This window comes from Mangifera indica, unplaced genomic scaffold (genome assembly GCF_011075055.1).
Source record: "Mangifera indica cultivar Alphonso unplaced genomic scaffold, CATAS_Mindica_2.1 Un_0024, whole genome shotgun sequence".
Lineage (NCBI taxonomy): Eukaryota > Viridiplantae > Streptophyta > Magnoliopsida > Sapindales > Anacardiaceae > Mangifera > Mangifera indica.
Genome location: NW_025401116.1, coordinates 95,132 through 112,646, shown reverse-complemented (window position 1 = coordinate 112,646; position 17,515 = coordinate 95,132). Strand labels below are relative to the sequence as shown.

At 34.5% G+C, this 17,515-nt stretch overlaps 3 protein-coding genes across 3 annotated transcripts; 2 read left to right on the top strand and 1 right to left on the bottom strand.

Annotated features, from left to right (window-relative positions):
• The first annotated feature begins 400 nt into the window (after window positions 1–400).
• Window positions 401–6,287, top strand: LOC123206086 (O-fucosyltransferase 10-like). The gene is made up of 10 exons (XM_044623202.1): window positions 401–903; window positions 1,287–1,374; window positions 1,524–1,591; window positions 1,693–1,781; window positions 2,494–2,691; window positions 2,915–3,119; window positions 3,230–3,397; window positions 4,142–4,309; window positions 4,981–5,171; window positions 5,667–6,287. Exons 1-10 carry the CDS (start codon window positions 469–471, stop codon window positions 5,809–5,811), a joined length of 1,755 nt encoding a protein of 584 aa, XP_044479137.1. The 5' UTR covers window positions 401–468; the 3' UTR covers window positions 5,812–6,287.
• Window positions 6,288–7,742: 1,455 nt separating this feature from the next.
• LOC123206098 (pentatricopeptide repeat-containing protein At4g08210-like) lies at window positions 7,743–10,093 on the top strand. Its single transcript, XM_044623221.1, has one exon. The coding sequence runs from the start codon at window positions 7,949–7,951 to the stop codon at window positions 10,019–10,021; it is 2,073 nt and encodes a 690-aa protein (XP_044479156.1). The 5' UTR covers window positions 7,743–7,948; the 3' UTR covers window positions 10,022–10,093.
• Window positions 10,094–13,087: 2,994 nt separating this feature from the next.
• Window positions 13,088–14,735, bottom strand: LOC123206106. The gene is made up of 2 exons (XM_044623234.1): window positions 13,936–14,735; window positions 13,088–13,772 (listed from the first exon to the last, which is right to left on the bottom strand). The coding sequence occupies exons 1-2, from the start codon at window positions 14,609–14,611 to the stop codon at window positions 13,147–13,149; spliced, it is 1,302 nt and encodes a 433-aa protein (XP_044479169.1). The 5' UTR covers window positions 14,612–14,735; the 3' UTR covers window positions 13,088–13,146.
• Between the last annotated feature and the right edge of the window lie 2,780 nt (window positions 14,736–17,515).

The following is a 17,515-nucleotide window of genomic DNA, read 5'->3' as shown; positions in this document are numbered from 1 at the left end:
AAGTTGGTAGGTGGAAATTTGGGAATTTACTATACCTTGGGTGGGATGGCCTTAAAGAAATGATGAAATCATCTCTAAATAGGTGAATAATAATGAGAAAGAAGCTAAGTATATGTTGATGTGAAGATAATGAACGCCTGTTCTCAAAGTAAAGAACAGTTGTTCGCAAATTAAGTTAGAAAGGAAGAAAATTATGTTTAATTAAATTAATTGGTTAGTTTGGTCCAAAGTAAAAAGTTATAATTGTTAAAAGTTATTTTTGGATGTAAAAAAATATCTACGGCATAGAGAGAGCCATATTCACCGGCTCAAAGCCAAGCCAAGCATTTGAGAGCGCTCTGTCTTGTTAAAATTTTACCTTCGTTCGGTACAAACATTTCGCTTTTAATACTTGTTACTTGAAGTTGATGCCATCACTCACGATCACGGAACAAAACAAGTACAACACAGTTCCAAATTCCTCAGTGCATGGTCACAACCACAAGCGTCACCATGAAATCCAAGCCTTACGCTCACCACCACTACCACCACCACCACAATCGCCAGAACTCAAACGGTGTCGGTGGCTACGCAAGTGAGAGTAGCAACAGTGGCAGCAACTCACCCAGTCCCCCACTGTCACCGCGCCGTCATGCTTCCGTCTCGCATTACCGTCGGCGACTGCATACCAAGACTAAATCCTTTTCACGCCGTGATGGCTTAGGCGTTAGTTTTCTTTTCCGGCTAAACTTCCGGTACTTGGTGCTGCTCTCTCTGTTGTACGTTTCGGGCTTGATCATGTGTGTGGGCCCCTTCTCTTGGCTTCTCGGATTCCCTCCGGTTCCTGGGTCGGTTTATAGAAGTCATGAGATCTTTGAGAAGCTTTGGGATGATATTCGGTTCGATAATTCTTCGGCCATTGATGTTCGGTTTCTCTCTCTTACTTATTTTTGTTTGTAGCTGAGATAAGAAAATAAATAAAGAAAGAGAGCATCAAGTTTTGCTTGTGACTTGATTAATATTTAGTATACTAGTTTAAGACGACGAATAGATTGAAGATTTGGTTGTCCTTTTATAGGAAATGCTTCTTAATGTTTCTTTTGTTGATCAAAAGTTCAATTAAGCTAAAATTTACTGGGTTTGCTTGTTTATCAATTCAAAATCTCAAGTAGATTATAAGTTAGAATAAAAAAATCGGTGGTCCTCATTGTTACCACTGTAATTCTTTTTAATTTAAAATTTGTATATTGCAAAAATTATTAATATTGTTGCGATCAGCTGAAATTTCGAGCTGTTAATTCTTGTAGTTGTCCTCTGTATGGAAATACAAGAGACTGAAGATGCAGAAACCCTGTCAAAATTCAACAGTTGGACAGAATTTTGGTGTTGAAAAAGGTTAGTGTAAATTCTTACTATGATAGGCTTTCTCGTTTGATTTTGCTTCAATTTCTACTTCTTTTTTGAAATATGTAAAGAATTGTACTCTGGATTCCATCTTACCTTATCATCTCCAAATGCCAACTAATGTATGCTTTAAATTTCAGAGTCCCGCAGCCCTAGCGGTTACTTGATTGTTGAGGCCAATGGCGGTCTCAACCAACAGCGGTCTGCGGTATGTTATGTTTTTTCATATCAATTTCTAGTTTTATACACTAGTTTTCCTTCTATCCTTAGTGCATAAAAAATATTGTTATGATTTCTTTGTCTTTTCAGATCTGCAATGCAGTGGCTGTAGCTGGACTTTTAAATGCAATACTAGTCATCCCTCGTTTAGAGTTAAACAATGTTTGGAAGGACCCAAGGTAACTATACTAATTAACATGTTATATCTTCATCTCAAATATTTCACTGAAAGGATGATTTTCCAATCGATCCATAAGAAAGATTATGTCTTTTTTTTTTACCTTATGGATGCCCTTTTCTCTTTCATATTTATACTTCTACCCTAGCCACTGGGAAATATCTGATGAAGAAAACAATTACCTTTTGCAGATTGTTAGCCTTTAACTATTTTGGAAATTTTGGTAGAATTGACAGAATAAAATTCTGATTTATTCATTGTGTGGTTTTGATTAACTTTTTCTTTCTGTAAATTTATTCTTGACCAGTAGACATCCTTTTGGGTTGCTTGAATCATGACCAAAGTTTATAAATATAAACTTTTATGTTATGTTGAAGCCTTAAGTACTGTTAGGAGGTAAATTTTAGATACTATGATTGCTGTGATATGTGAGCAAAACCAGATTATTTTTGGACCACGATATTCAAATGCAATTTTTATCCACAATCTATAATACAGTATTCACATTCTTCAGTTTAGTTAGACAACTCTGTTCTATTGGGCATGTAAACTAATATATGTGTATTTGGACTAGAATATTGGTATTTGTTACCTACTCGAAGTAGGCATATTGTGCTCCCCTGAGTCTCAGCCTACTCAATATGATTTATTTTTCAAAATGTACATTTAGCTAGTTACAGTAACTGGTATCTTATTATGTGTTTCTTTCACAGTGAGTTTGGAGATATATATGATGAGGACCACTTTATAAGCAGTTTTGACGGCTATGTAAAGGTGGTCAGAGAACTACCAGATCTCCTGATGGAAAAATATGAGTACAATATTTCTAATATTCCAAACATTCGTGTCCAAGCCTGGGCCCCTGCTAATTATTATATTGGAGAAGTCTATCCTGTCTTGAAAGAGCAAGGGTATGTAGTGTCATTTCTATTTGCTGTTAAATAGTGCTTCATGCTCATCCAAATGGTTCTCTTAGTACTTATCTCTGGTAATCAGTATTTTAGTAAATTGAGGATGGAAGCAAGTGAATTCTTGGACAATGATTGTCCCAACTGGCTAAAAATCAAAGTTGCTAATGAAAAACCTTTTGAAACATTTTTTTGTGTTGTTTCTCATTGCTTACACTCAATACAGGGTGATCCGAATTGCCCCATTTGCTAATAGATTGGCAATGAATGTACCACCTCATATTCAGTTGCTGCGATGCATGGCTAATTATAGAGCCTTGAGGTTCTCTTCCCCCATATCAACACTAGCAGAGAAGCTAGTTAAGCGAATGATTGAGAAGAGTTCAAAGACTAGTGGGAAGTTTGTTTCCATCCACCTTCGTTTTGAGGAGGTATGTATGCATATCTAGGTCATCTTTAATACTCTAGTTCTATATTGCTTGAATGTTTAAATTGTAAAGATTTTCATAGCTTATTCTTACAATCATGTATTGGATTTTAGGATATGGTAGCCTTCTCATGCTGCTTGTATGATGGGGGAAAGGCTGAAATAGTTGAAATGGATTCATTTCGAGAAAAATGGTGGAAAGGGAAATTCAAGAGAAAAGATCGTGTCATCATACCTGGTTTCAATCGTATCAATGGAAAATGCCCTCTGACCCCCTTGGAGGTGCCTAACTGTCATCTGATTTTTAATTTTAATACCTTATTTGTCTTCAAGATATGATATCATTCTTGTCCGTCATTCTAAGTTTCTTGTGTCCTTAATCACATTCCTTCGGATAAACTTAAGCTTGTTCTTTGAATTCTTTATTCTCATTTGGTTTGAGGTAGAGATGAAGGTGAATTAGGTTAACATCATTTGAAATAATGACTAAATATGATTTGTATAACAGTAGCACAAAATGTGCACAAGATAAGAGGGGCAAGATATAATTTAATGTTTCTATTGACCATAAAATAGGTGACAAATGACCAATTTGACAGCTCTATTTTGAGGTTCCACAAGGATGAGAAGAGTGGTGAACAAAACTTGGTTTGTGGTTCTGAATGACCTTGCAAGAATGACCATGTATAGAGTGGAATAGCAATGAACAATCCCCTTAGCTGTTAGAAATTGCATCTTTATGAGTGATATGGTTTTACCTCAACATTTTAATTTTGTTTTATATTGTTTAACTTGATTCTAGTTATATGACGAGGCTATTGAGTGGCACCATGCACAAATGATCCAATTCCTTTTTTATCATAGCCCTCCTATTAATTCTGAAGGTCATGTTTGAATTCAATCTAGAGTGCAGAATATCTTATGTTGATTTTTTTTAGGTTTTTTTTGTGTGTATATATTCTATATCTTTTTATACATCCTTTTATATTTTTAGCTTCTATTGCAATATGTTTTTTGTCATCATAGGTTGGGATGATGCTACGTGGTATGGGATTTGATAACCACACTTCAATTTATTTAGCCTCAGGGAAAATTTACCAGGCAGAAAGACATTTAGCTTCCTTACTAAAGATGTTTCCCCTCCTTTACACAAAGGAATCTCTTGCAACCCCAGATGAACTTGCTCCTTTTGAGGTAAATATTTGTAACTTTCTTGTATAATGTGGTTAAGGAAGTAGACAAAGAGTGGGTACAATAATTTGGTTAATTGACCTGTAGTCTAAAAGTATATATCCAAGACATTTGTCCTGCCATATCCCAACTCTTTTAAGTCTGTAACATGATTCCCTTGTTCATCTCCATTTGTAAGAGCTTATATTTTCAAGCAAGAAATGATAATTGTTGTCTGGCTTGCCCCTTTACCCCTTCCCAATTTATAGTCTTTTTGAAGTCTTTCTTAATCTGACAAAATAATCTGTGTAATTTTGAGCAACTTTTGAAATTCAGTAGGCAATTAGTTCAACCATCATCATAAAAACAGGACGGGCTAAAAAAAAAATTGCGTCAATTGCATTACTTTTTGGTTTTTGATTGATAGAAATAGTTTTGCTATTTATGTATTATTGCAAAGAGATGGAGCAATGAGTAAAGAAATATCAAACAAGTTGTCAGATCTAGCAAGAGTGGTGATTCTGTCAAAAATTTGTATGTCTTTCTTCCCGTGCTATTTTATAGAGTGAAAGGTTCAAGTAAATGTTAAAACAAGTAATAATTTGGGTGACCCAAATTATTTTCTATTAGCAGCATGTCAGATTAGTATGTGGTTGACTCTGCATTGCTTTAAGTACTGTTTTCTATTATGGTAGGACTATTCTTCGAGGCTGGCTGCTTTGGACTACACTGTATGTTTGTTTAGTGAAGTTTTTGTGACCACTCAAGGTGGAAATTTTCCCCATTTCCTAATGGGACATAGGAGATTCCTTTTTGATGGACATGCAAAGACCATAAATCCTGATAAACGCAAGCTTGTTCTTCTGCTTCAGAACATGAATATCAGGTATTGTTACTCTTTACCTCTCTCTGTATGCATTATCTGTACTCCATTACTCTGACCAAGTCAGTTAGAACTTGTCTCTGGATGATAGTGTGATGGTGTTAAAACTCCAATTCTAGTTATTTGGGGTTTGATAATGATATAACAGACATTAGTTGAGTGAAAAATTGGTGATGATAGATTAATTTCTGGCCTAGGCTGTCACTTGCACAAGATACTGAGTTCTGTCTTTGTGTTGGAGAAATTTCCTGAAGCTGGACTCTGATTTTCCATCACTGCTTGCCTGCTATACAAAAATACTAAAAATTACACTGAATCTATTAATTATAGATGGCTTTAAACTGATGCCTGATAAAAAAAATAAACTGTTATATAATGGAGAGAACCTCTGTCAGTTGAATGTCAAGTATATTCACAAGTGTCTTGAAATCATAATATGCTTGTGTAAAATGCTATGAAACGCTTATCATCAACAATATCGTTGAATTTATTTTGCAGCTGGATGTCTTTCAAGGATGAGATGGAAATAATGCTCTCTGAAAATGACCGCAAGGGAATTATGGTACCTAGAGTTCGTAAAATCAATAGAAAAACTTCCATTTACACATTCCCTTTGCCAGAATGCCGTTGTCTCCAACAATGAAATAACACAATATTCAAATTAACCAATTCCATAAACCTTACAAGCTCCCAGTCAGAGTCTGCAAGATGACAATACAATATCTGTTTTAGCTTCCCTCACCTGCTGTAGTCATGAATCTATAATTCCATGCTGTTGGCTTTGCTGATACTGTTGTTTCCCCAGTAGGGTCTGCTGTCTGAAGGCAGATAGCTTGCCTTTATATAGGCTGGATGCTGGTTTTCCAATTTTGACATGCCAGGAAGTCCTCATCCCATGTTAGTGTTTTAATTATTGCATAAAGGATTTTGAGCTCTTTTCTGCTCGATTCAAGTTACTCAATTTCCAGTGTGGAACTGCTATCCGTGATCGCCAGACTGCAAAATACTCTGTGGCATGTTATGCAGGATTGGATATTGAGTGTAAATAATAATGGAAATCAACTTTTCAGCCTCAATCAATTGAGGTATTGAGTTGAAATGCATTTGTTTTTCTGGTTATTGTTTCATCTTTTAATGGAAAGAAATTATAAGTATAGATGGTGAAGCCTTGCTTGTCCACAATTACTTGTATTTAGGTAGCTATCATTTTCACAATCTATTTTTGCCTTCTCTCTTTGGTTGGGTGAGGACTAAAGAGTTTTAAGTTGGATTCGAACTGAATCAATTTGAATTCGGCTCAATTTGAGTGGAATTGAGTTCTAACTTGATAAAATTGCTAGAAACGACAGGTGGATAATTTCTTAGATGTCAAGGTATTGACATTACATTTTCAAAACTTTATAATGGATCTGAACATTATAATATAGTATATATGATTAATTATCTTGAGAAAATGTTATTTTAATTAACAATAAAATCGTGTGTGTGACACTCAATAAAGTGATGATATATAAATATTTATTTATTTAAAATAAATACGTACAATTTTGTTCATTAATTAATAATTAAAAATTTTAGTTACCCATTCGAACTTAAATCCAAATATTGAAGTCACGACACCTGATGGAAATGGTTGATATTGATTGCATCATACACTTTGCGAGGATAGTTTGGAGCCCAAAGCAAATATTGAAACTAGATGTTAATGTAAACTTTTCACTTGTGGAAGTGTAGATTAGAGTCATTAAACATCTTCCGATAGGGTAGTTTGAGTATAAAAGAAGATTTTATGTATAAAAGCGTATAAATTTAAATCTATATATCAATATTAAACTCTAAATTTATTTTATATTCACTTGACCTAGGATTTTGAAATAGTTAGCTGATTCAGATTAAGGTTTTAGAAATAAAGTCTAAATTCCTCAAACCTATTAAATATAAAAATCCTTACAAAATTTAAAATATAATTTTTTTAAATCCTAAAATGTAAAGTTTACAAAACTTTAGAATCTTTTAAAATAAGTTAAAAAATTTTAAAGAGGAAGATACTATTTACCAGCCAAGCTTAGGCAAACTACAAGTTTTCATCCATTGAACTTTTAAACTACGTATGTTCACTCAAACCTAACATTTTTAGAAAAAAAAAATTAGTAGTTGACGGATGTAAACATTAATTTTTTTTTCTAAAATTAAAAAAAAAATACCAATCAAAATCATCGGATTGCACAAAACAAAGGAAATTCGATAAGACTGTATATTTTTTTTGGTATAATTATGTTGGAATCACACCTTGAGAGATATAATTTAGATTGAAATCGCCATAGACATTTGCAATTCTAACTATTATCAACATCGAATAACTATTTGGTCGTAATTATACTTATTTAACATATTAAATATATATATATAAAATTGTATATTAAATATATAATTTTACTTATTTAACCTTAAAATAAGTTTAATTTGATAATAAATTTTAAAAAAAATCAATTTTTTATATTGATTTAGTGAAAATTAGTTTTAGATATGATCTAAATCAATTTGTTTAATAGTTGATCTTGATAGTTTAATCAATCTAATCGACCAATTTGATCCGAATATTAAAGCCATGCTTAAATCTTAATCCTTTTATTTTCTTGTAAAGTTTATTGACAACAAGTCTATATGTTGCTCCGCCGTACTACGCTCACTGCTCAACAATTCTTCCTTGTTGTGTATTGCAAGGCACTGGAGGGAAACTTTAATGACAACCTAGGAGCTCTCCTCTATCATGGGCAGCCATGGACTTGAAACGTATCATGGTAGCCTTGCGCCACTGTGGTCGAATTCAATCGATCAAACGAGGGAAATCACTTCACTCTCATGTAATCAAACATGGGTTCTCTCACAATATCTTCATTGCCAACAATTTGCTGTCGATGTACATAGACTTTACCTTATTGGGCGACGCGCAGAAACTGTTCGATGAAATACCTGACAAAAATATTGTTACATGGACCACTATGGTCTATGCTTATGCAACTAACAAAAGACCTGACAAAGCTATCAGTTTATATGAATATATGTTAGAATCTGAATTAGAAGCTCCAAATGGGTTTATGTATTCTGCGGTTTTAAAGGCATGTGCTCTGGCGGGTGATCTTGAACTGGGTAGATTGATACATAAACGAATTTCTAGAGACAATTTAGAGAATGACACAGTTTTGATGAATACCCTTTTGGACATGTATGTTAAATGTGGACGTTTGGAAGATGCAAGGGAAGTTTTTGATAAGCTTTTGAATGCGAATTCAACCTCTTGGAATACTATCATTTCAGGGTATTGTAAAGAAGGCTTGATAGAAGAAGCAATCGGTTTGTTTCATCAAATGCCAGCAAGGAATGCTGCTTCCTGGAATAGTATAATTGCTGGTTTGGCGGACAGTGGAAGTTTGCAAGCACTCGAATTTGTGTGTATGATGCATAAACAAGGTTTAAACCTTGATGAGTTCACATTACCCTGTAGTCTTAAAGCATGCAGTTCACTTGGCTTGTTAAATATAGGGAAACAGATTCATTGTCATGTTATTAAATCAGGTCTTGAACGTAGTTGTTTCACTATTTCAGCATTGCTTGACATGTATTCAAATTGCAATGCATTAAGTGAAGCAGTAAGGTTATTTCATCAATACTTGAGTTATGATGCTTTGGCTTCCAATAACTTGGCACCGTGGAATTCTATGCTTTCTGGGTATGTTATTAATGAACAGAATGAAGCAGCAGCGAGTCTCCTTTTACAAATCCATAGCTCTGGTCTGTATATTGATTCTTACACTTTCAGTAGTGCTTTGAAGGTCTGCATCAACTTTCTCAACTTGAGACTTGGGCTTCAAGTTCATGGTTTGATTGTCACTAGCGGATATCAGTTAGATTATGTTGTAGGAAGCATTCTTATAGATCTCTATGCAAAACTGGGAAATGTAAAAAATGCATTGTTTCTGTTTCATAGGCTTCCAAAGAAAGATATCATAGCTTGGTCTAGTTTGATCATGGGGTGTGCCAAAGTGGGTTTGAACTTGTTAGCTTTTTCACTGTTCAGAGACATGGTACGTTCAGATTTTGGAGTAGACCAGTTTGTTATTTCAAGTATTCTAAAGGTTTGTTCAAGTTTAGCATCTGTTGGAAGTGGCAAGCAGGTTCATGCACTGTGTGTTAAGAGTGGATTCAACACAGAGGAAGTTACGTTAACCTCACTAATTGATATGTATTTAAAGTGTGGTCAAATTGAGGACGGTTTAGTGTTGTTTAGCTATATGCCAGAGAGAGACATTGTGTCTTGGACTGGGATCATTGTAGGGTGTGGGCAGAATGGAAGAGCGAAGGAAGCTATTACATTTTTTAATCAGATGCTACAATCTGGATTGAAGCCAAATGAAGTCACCTTTCTAGGTGTTCTTTCTGCCTGTAGACATGCTGGTTTGGTCAGAGAGGCATGGACCATATTTGAGTCCATGAAAGCTGAGTTTGGAGTGGAACCTCATTTAGAGCATTATTATTGCATGGTTGATCTTCTTGGTCAAGCTGGATGCTTCCAGGAGGCAAGAAAGCTGATTGCTGACATGCCATTTGAGCCTGACAAAACAATTTGGAGCTCCATGCTTAAGGCCTGTGGAACTCACAAGAATATTGAACTGGTTGGTGTTGTAGCTGAACAGCTAATTGCGGCATCACCAGAAGACCCTTCCATATATGTGATGCTTTCAAACATTTATGCTGAATTGGAAATGTGGGATAGTTTAAGCAAAGTGAGGAATGCTTGCAAGAAACTGGGCAGAAAAGAAGCAGGAATGAGCTGGATTGAGATTACAAGTTAAGAAATCATTTGGTATGTTTGGGTACTGTCAAATGTTTGGAATTAAGTCATTTGGTAAAAATTTACTAGCTAACCAGTCTTCTCTCTCTTTTCGTGGTTCCATTTTTATTTTTATTTTTATTTTTTTTATGATTCATTCGTGTTTATAGGGTGCTTTTTCAATGGTGTCTCAGGTTGATTAGTTTATTAGTCCGGTTAAAGACTTACATTTGCAATCCATTCATCTGTACTAGCTTTCTTTAAGCCGTCAATTTTTGCAAATTTTTTCCTGTTTGTCTGAAGCAACAAAGATCCTCTTAGCACATAAGATAGTGATAGCAGTCAACTCCTGGTCCAGAGGCTCTGGACTCAAAATTAGGAAATGTCAACAAGGCAACGTGGGTAGGCTCCACCTGGTTAGGATAGTTCTGACTCCTGGTAGCCCAGCAGCCCCACCCAATATAACCATGAACCGGTTAATCAGTGATAATGTCGGTTTTGCATTCTTTCTTTGGTTAACGGAAATATAAGGTTTTTTTTTTTTTTTTTTAAGATGAAAAGCCAAAACTGACATGAAAAGCAAAAAAAATTATAAATGCATATTGAATCTAAAACCGATTGACAGGTTAACCAGTTTATTCGGATTTCTCTTTTGTTTTTTTAGCAGCCCTATCTTGAGTCTCTCTTTCTTCCCCAATGTCTTCATTATGAATATTGCTTTTCCTCTTTCTAGCATGTGTATTCCTTTCTTTTTAATTACTCTTTCCAATGACTGTAAAAACTGTAACCACCGACGAAAGCTGAGTCATCACCGACGAAATGTTGACAAATAACATCACATGGCCAAACAGGATTACACGTAGCATTGCTTACGGGGCATCCATGCATTCCATTTATGGGTTCTTTTGAATTTATTCGAATTATTGAAAGGAAATTGTTTAATAATTTGGGCTTGTCAAACCCATACCTTGTTGCTTAACCAGCTTTAACGAAGATCAAGAAACTCCAAATCATGAGGCAATGAGTACAAAACAAGAGTCAAGAAATGACAGAATCTAGGCGGCGAATGCACCCATACATGCCATCAATGCAGCCTACAAAACAAGCCCAGAGAACAAACACTAACGCATGCTGTAGAGAATTTGGTGTCTCTCCTGCCCCATTTACACAGTAAAGCTCAGTCCTTCACTGCGGTAACTCGATTGATGTTTAGTATATCAACGAAGAACAGATTCTGGGAAGTAAGACAAGTGATTACGACAAGGCATTGAGTCTTTGTTTAGTTGCATGAACCCACTGTCTCGGTATCTGACAATAAAACGCCAGAAATATAAAAATATTGAAATTATGAATGGAGAGATTAGATGTTGAGTTTGACGTCAAAAGGGAAAGAGAGATCGTTTTAAACATGATGTACAACCAATTTTTGTGCTGGAATTCACTGACGGTGCACCATGTTCTAAATTTTGTGATAATGATACAAATGGGCAATGATAAATATTAAGGGAGATTTCAATTTGGTTTGATTAGGTTAATGTTTTATTAATAAAATTGAAATATTATCTTGAAGATAAGTTATTTAAAATATTATTATGTATAAATTATTATTATATTTAATAAAATTTAATGAAAATTGACGGACATAAATAATTATTGTGTTTGATTAGAAATAATAAAAAATACTAATATATTATTTTACTTAAATACTTTTAAATATAATTATTTAAAATTTTTTTTATATTATTTGCTAGGCCAAACGATTATTTCCCAATTGTATAACATAAAAAGTAAATAATTATAAAATATTTTAAATTGACCAATCCGGTGTAATTTGGATAATATTAAATTTTTATATAATTTAATATGATAACATATAAATGAATGATTTTAATATAATATAAAAAGTAAATAATTAGATTCCTCAATTGCATATCACTGATTTTGTATTGATAAATTAATAAAATTTGTTTATAATCATAATTTGGGTAATTATTTGGAAGTAACACATGGGATTTATGAATAATTTAACTCATGATTATGTATCAAAGGGATCAATTCAAAGTCAAACTCGCCTTTACATGGTGACATGAGCCTCTGTTTATAATATTTCTTAGAAATCTCGGTAAGAGAAGTGTGTGAAATAAGATGTTTCTAATTAAAAAGTAAAAAAATAAAAAGTGAAAAGCGGCCAAGACAAAAATATATGATCCCTAATTGTTAGTTTGGTGAGGCATTCAACAAAAGCAGAGGGACCTCATGTACATGTGACAAAAAGATTAACTGGCCTTCTGGCTTTACGTTGCAAGGGATTACTACCACCCAGGGTTTAATCCATTCCTAAATACATGCTTGTAGAATTTCAAAAACTTAAACATTTATTCATATGTTATTAAACCTAACCAAAATTGTTAGTTTTATATGTCTTCATCGGATGAAATTGTTACGATGAGAAAGCTGACGGTGGGAGAAGAAGATGGTGGGAAGGCCGACGGTGGGAGGAGAAGATGATGGGAAAGTTGGCTAACGATATAATAGATTTCAATCACAAGATAAATAAAAAAAGAAACCCTAAGGAGAAAAACGAATTTTTCAAAACTTAATTATGCGGGAAAATAATAGTTTTTTAAACCAACGAGGAAAAATAATATAAGTTTTTAGAGTTTTTGGATTTAGTAATAAAATGATAATTTTACCTCCATAACTAAAGGTTTTGGTTACGTTTAACACCCTATATATAAGTATTTGAGTTTTTGAAATCTTATAGATGTATATTTGGGTATGAGCTACACCTTTGGTGGGAATAAGTCTTTTGGCTTTTTAAGTATAAAAACAGTATGAGTTTAAATCTCTTTCAACAATATTTCATCCCTTGCAACCTAAAGCCAGAAGGCAAGTTGATCATGTTCATGAGGTCCCTCTGCTTTTGTTGAATGCCTCACCAAACTAACAATTAGGGATCATAAATATTTGGTCCGACGTGCAAACTGGGAAAAGTCACAATACCGAGTTTATAACTCCTATGAAGGTGATTTCTCCCAACATGATCCAGAAAAATTTATTATTTACTTCCCAAATCAAACAACCAGAATAAAAACAAGAAGTTTTATAAGGTTTATGAAATGTTATTAAACTTCAACTCAATTAAAATCAAAACCCTCTGTAGATAACAACAAAACAAGGCAAGATGGCCTTTTGGTTAAACACATAAAGCTCATCTAAATTGGAGTACATTCCCATAGCACCAGCCACTGAGTCATAGTCTTCCATGTTACCTTCAATTCCCTTCTTAACTCTTCCTGCAATCACCCTGCAAACAAGCATAGCTCTAGTGTCACTTCCATCTTCAAATCCAGCTTCATCATGCGCTTTTCCACTTGTTGCTGTTGTCAGTATACCATTTTTATGGGCATCTTTAGTGGGCTCTTGGGAAACTTTGAAGCCGTTTTTGATAATGCTGCATACATTACATTGAGGAACTGAGTTGCACAAGTTGGATGAGCCATTTAGGCCTAGTGAACAGGCAAAGGTGGTGCAGTGGAACCTGAGGAGCTCATTGCCATCTGCTATGCATCGAGGGTGCTTCTTTGGGAGCTTGGTGGCCTTGGCTTTGATTGAGTCTCTGTATTCTTCAAATTTGGCAATGGTTCTTTGAGTGTTGTGAACTTTGAGGATTCGATCAATCTTGCAGATGGGTGCTTGTTTCTTTAGCCAACTTGACTGGAATATGATTTCCACTATGTTCTTGCTGGTGTCCTCTGGACCCAGTTCAGATACTGTGAGTACACAAGCCAAACAAATTACATTGATAGAAAAGTACAAAACTTAGAGCTGGGATTAAATTTACTTGATTCTAAACAAAAGAAACATAGATTTTGATTAATAATAAATCTTGTTTTTTAGATAGATATAGTTAGAGAGAATATTGAAGCAACGTACCAGCATGTTTGACAGCTCGATGAAGCTCCAAATGTTCAGCTTTCATGAAAATCTCACCACATTCAGGACAAGAACAAATGCTAGCTCTCAGAGAAGGATCTCTGGTGAAACCAAGGACAGGATCAACCACCATTCTACACTCATAACAGCCAGAGAATCTCCTAAATGGCATTCCTTTTAAAGATCCACCATTGAAGGAGGAGGGATTATCAGAAGGTACAGAAAGTGAAGAATTGGTAGAGGAAACAACCCCATTAAGTTCTTTCAAAGGAGCTTTCATGGATCTGCTTGATGCTTCATTGTAACAAGTCCTTGAACCACCCATTGAAGCCCTTTTCTTTTGGACTTCTGGGGAAGCTGCAATTTCAGGCCTATGCATCACCTTTGTGTTGCTGCATAATGAGCCTGAACACTTCATTTTCTTGCTCTTTTTGTTGGCTTCCTCATTGGTTTGTTCTGTCTCTTGCATTTGTTTTTGCTTTAGCTTTTTCTCTCGCGGCTGTTGTTGCTCCGGTTGCTTTTGCTGCTGCTGCTGCTGTTTTGCTTGGAGATGTTTACAGGTGAAAAGGCCTCTTACAACTGCCCAAGAAGCTGGTTTCCCTGATTTTTCAGGAGGGTTTCTCTCATTTTGGTGCATTTCCTTGTTGGGTTTTCTTTGGTTTCTAGGTTTAGCCATTGTTGCCGAGACTCTAAAACGATGTCCAAGCTAAAAAGTAATGGTGTTAAGAGACAAACTGAAAGAACTAGGAAGGTGAAGTTGCAGAGGAGCTCCCCTCTTTCCACAAAAGTGTGATGGTAGATTTGTAGCTCGTTGGCTCTCCTTAATATGGACAAATTTGCAATATAAGTAAAAACTAATTTTACTGTACATTATTGTAATTAAGTATTATTTTATTTTTCAATAAAAAATATTCAATTATTTAATAATGTATATCAAATATATTTATTAAGTACCTAAAATAAAAACACATAGTTTTATCCTATATATAAATTAACTACAGTGTGCATGACAATTTTCAACGATGAGAATCTCACCGTCGGATCACCTGAACAATACTTATATCAGTAGGTGAAGAAATTTAATGGCCCCTGTATGCAATACCTGATTAGGCTCTGCTGTCCAGTGAAATTTATTATAGTTATTAAGTGATGGTTGCTCACGATTTTAGTAGGGTCGGGTCATGGATTTACTTGACCCGTTTTTCTCCCAAGGTGGACTTTTGGGGCCGAGTGTGAGGCACCAACAACAAGGTAGATGCTCATTATTACCCCATAATGTGGTGCCTCCTTATAGGGATATGCTGCTTGATTCCTTTTGCCCAAAAATTGTGGCTGACCCCCATGCTTCCAAATTTAATTACCTAAAAATATGACTTCTCTTGATTAGACAGCACTAATCACCCTTGGCTCTGTTTAACTTTCTCCTCCATTGGAAGACAGCACTAGTTAAGTATTCTGAATGTAGTCTATAATCCGAAAACCAATAGATACGAGAAAACGGATGGATTACCTATAATACTTGTGGAAACTTGCTCAGAAAAATGGATATAGATTTCAAGTTTTTGAACTCGTACACATATAACATTTATTTTTACAGACGGATTGAATATACCCATAGATACCCAGAATACAAAACCACCTATGAACATCATCTATTATGCTAATTTCTTTCTTTTAAGTGGGATGCCGAAAATCATAATATAAAGGATTCGGAAGCTTAAAAACACACTTTCCTAGATTTGGACCATTAAAGCATCCATATGCATGCTAATCAAACAAGTGAATCAGAAGCCACCTTTATGTAATATTGTCAATCCTGGCATTTCAATCCAACTCCATTGAAAGATGCAAAAGCTCAGTTTGATTCACTGAAAAGGGAGAGAAATGCAATCAAAGATGACTCTTAGAAAGGAAAAAAAAATGAATGATATATTATTACCATTAATGACGACCAACCTCTGAATTGTGCAGAAATGAGGAGCTCTCTGTGGTGGCTTTTCTTTGTCCTTCAAGTTTTTTGGATTTCAGAATCACAAGTTATTTGCTCGTTTAAAGCGACTAGAATAATTTCAGAGTAAACATTTGATTAAATTTCTCTTAGAATTTGATTTTATGAGTAAAAAGCAAAATATTACACTTGTGGGTTTATCCGTACTTGCAAGTTGAATATGAATTTTTAAAAACATTTCCTGTATATCTGGATTTGTTTTTTACTTATACCAGTTTGTAGCCAACTCTATCCGTCCATTTGCTAAGTCAATGGATACTATCCCTTTACTTTTGAGAAGCCTTTGAGTTACATATTTGTCACTGATATTAAAAAAATGTCACTATAAAATTATTATCCCCCATATGTATCGATGTATTACAACACAAAAGAAATATATTATAAACTATGAAGAAGTCTGTTTATTGGCTTGATTATAAGCAAAACTTTGTCTCATTTGAATTTTTAATGGGTATAGGCAAGTTCTAAGAAGGCTTGTTTAAACTTTCAAATTAAAGAAAAAAGGTAATGTGCTATGTTGGTGGAAGACCAATTTGATCCGGATGTTTCCCACTTGAAATCAGATCTTGCTGCTTAGAAGAATCCATGTCATAGTTAGCTTCTAATATGAAGTCCTAAGTTGTTTGTAATGAAATAATTGCGAGCAGGGGTGTGAAATGAGCCGAGCCAAAAAATTTTGGCATGGTTTGTGTCGATTCGTCATCAAAAGAGGCAAATTGTGTTAGAGGTATAGACTATAAGATAAGGTTTACAAGGGTGACTCTCTAAAAGTAATAAATAATTATAAATAATTAAATATAAATTATAAATTATGGACTGGTACGCAAAAAAAAACCACTGTTCTTGTTAAAGGCCTGTAACCATGGGATTTTGAGCTTCTGTCGGACTAGGGTGACACATGGGATTGGTGGATCGTGTCAGGATTGGCCAAGCCCACAAAAATCTCAAGGTCATGGGCCTTTAATTGGGAGGTTTGAGTTAGCCTAAGAGATTTGAATAACTAAAATCTCATGTAAGAATAAGGCCTCTTCAGTTATACTTAACCTGCAATTACAATGAAATTAAGAGTGATGAGATGATAGCTATTTCATCGCATTTGTACGGTGTTTTGGATAATTAAAGTGATTTAATTCACTGTCATTAGGGTTGGACTCAAATTAAACCCATTCGAGCTTAAACACAAGCTTAAAATGAGTTAGCTCTATACGAGCTCAGTTGAGCTTGAACTCAAGTTACTCATCAAAATTTTCAATTAAAAATTTTGATACAAGACGACGTCATTTTGATCAATATGTATTAAAACGAAATCGTTTTAATAAGAAAAAATGAGTCAAACTGAATTCGAATTGAATTCAAACTTGACTTTCACGAGCTCGAGCTTAGCTATATGTAAACTGAGTCTTGAGCTCGAGTTTGACTCAGTTCGAATCTAGCCTTAATTATCATGCTCATTTATGCTATGCACAATGATCTTTAGAGAGAAAATTACAATTATGATTTTTAATATAGATCTAAATGGGTTTGGTTTGGATAATTTTTTATTACTAATAAATAATTATTATATTTATTGGA

Coding starts and splice junctions, on each gene's coding strand:
- LOC123206086 (XM_044623202.1), top strand. CDS start 469: ATGGTCACAACCACAAGCGTCACCATGAAATCCAAGCCTTACGCTCAC. Junction 904..1,286: donor ATAATTCTTCGGCCATTGAT/GTTCGGTTTCTC, acceptor TAATTCTTGTAG/TTGTCCTCTGTATGGAAATA. Junction 5,172..5,666: donor CTTCAGAACATGAATATCAG/GTATTGTTACTC, acceptor TTTATTTTGCAG/CTGGATGTCTTTCAAGGATG.
- LOC123206098 (XM_044623221.1), top strand. CDS start 7,949: ATGGACTTGAAACGTATCATGGTAGCCTTGCGCCACTGTGGTCGAATT.
- LOC123206106 (XM_044623234.1), bottom strand. CDS start 14,611: ATGGCTAAACCTAGAAACCAAAGAAAACCCAACAAGGAAATGCACCAA. Junction 13,773..13,935: donor TCGAGCTGTCAAACATGCTG/GTACGTTGCTTC, acceptor GTGTACTCACAG/TATCTGAACTGGGTCCAGAG.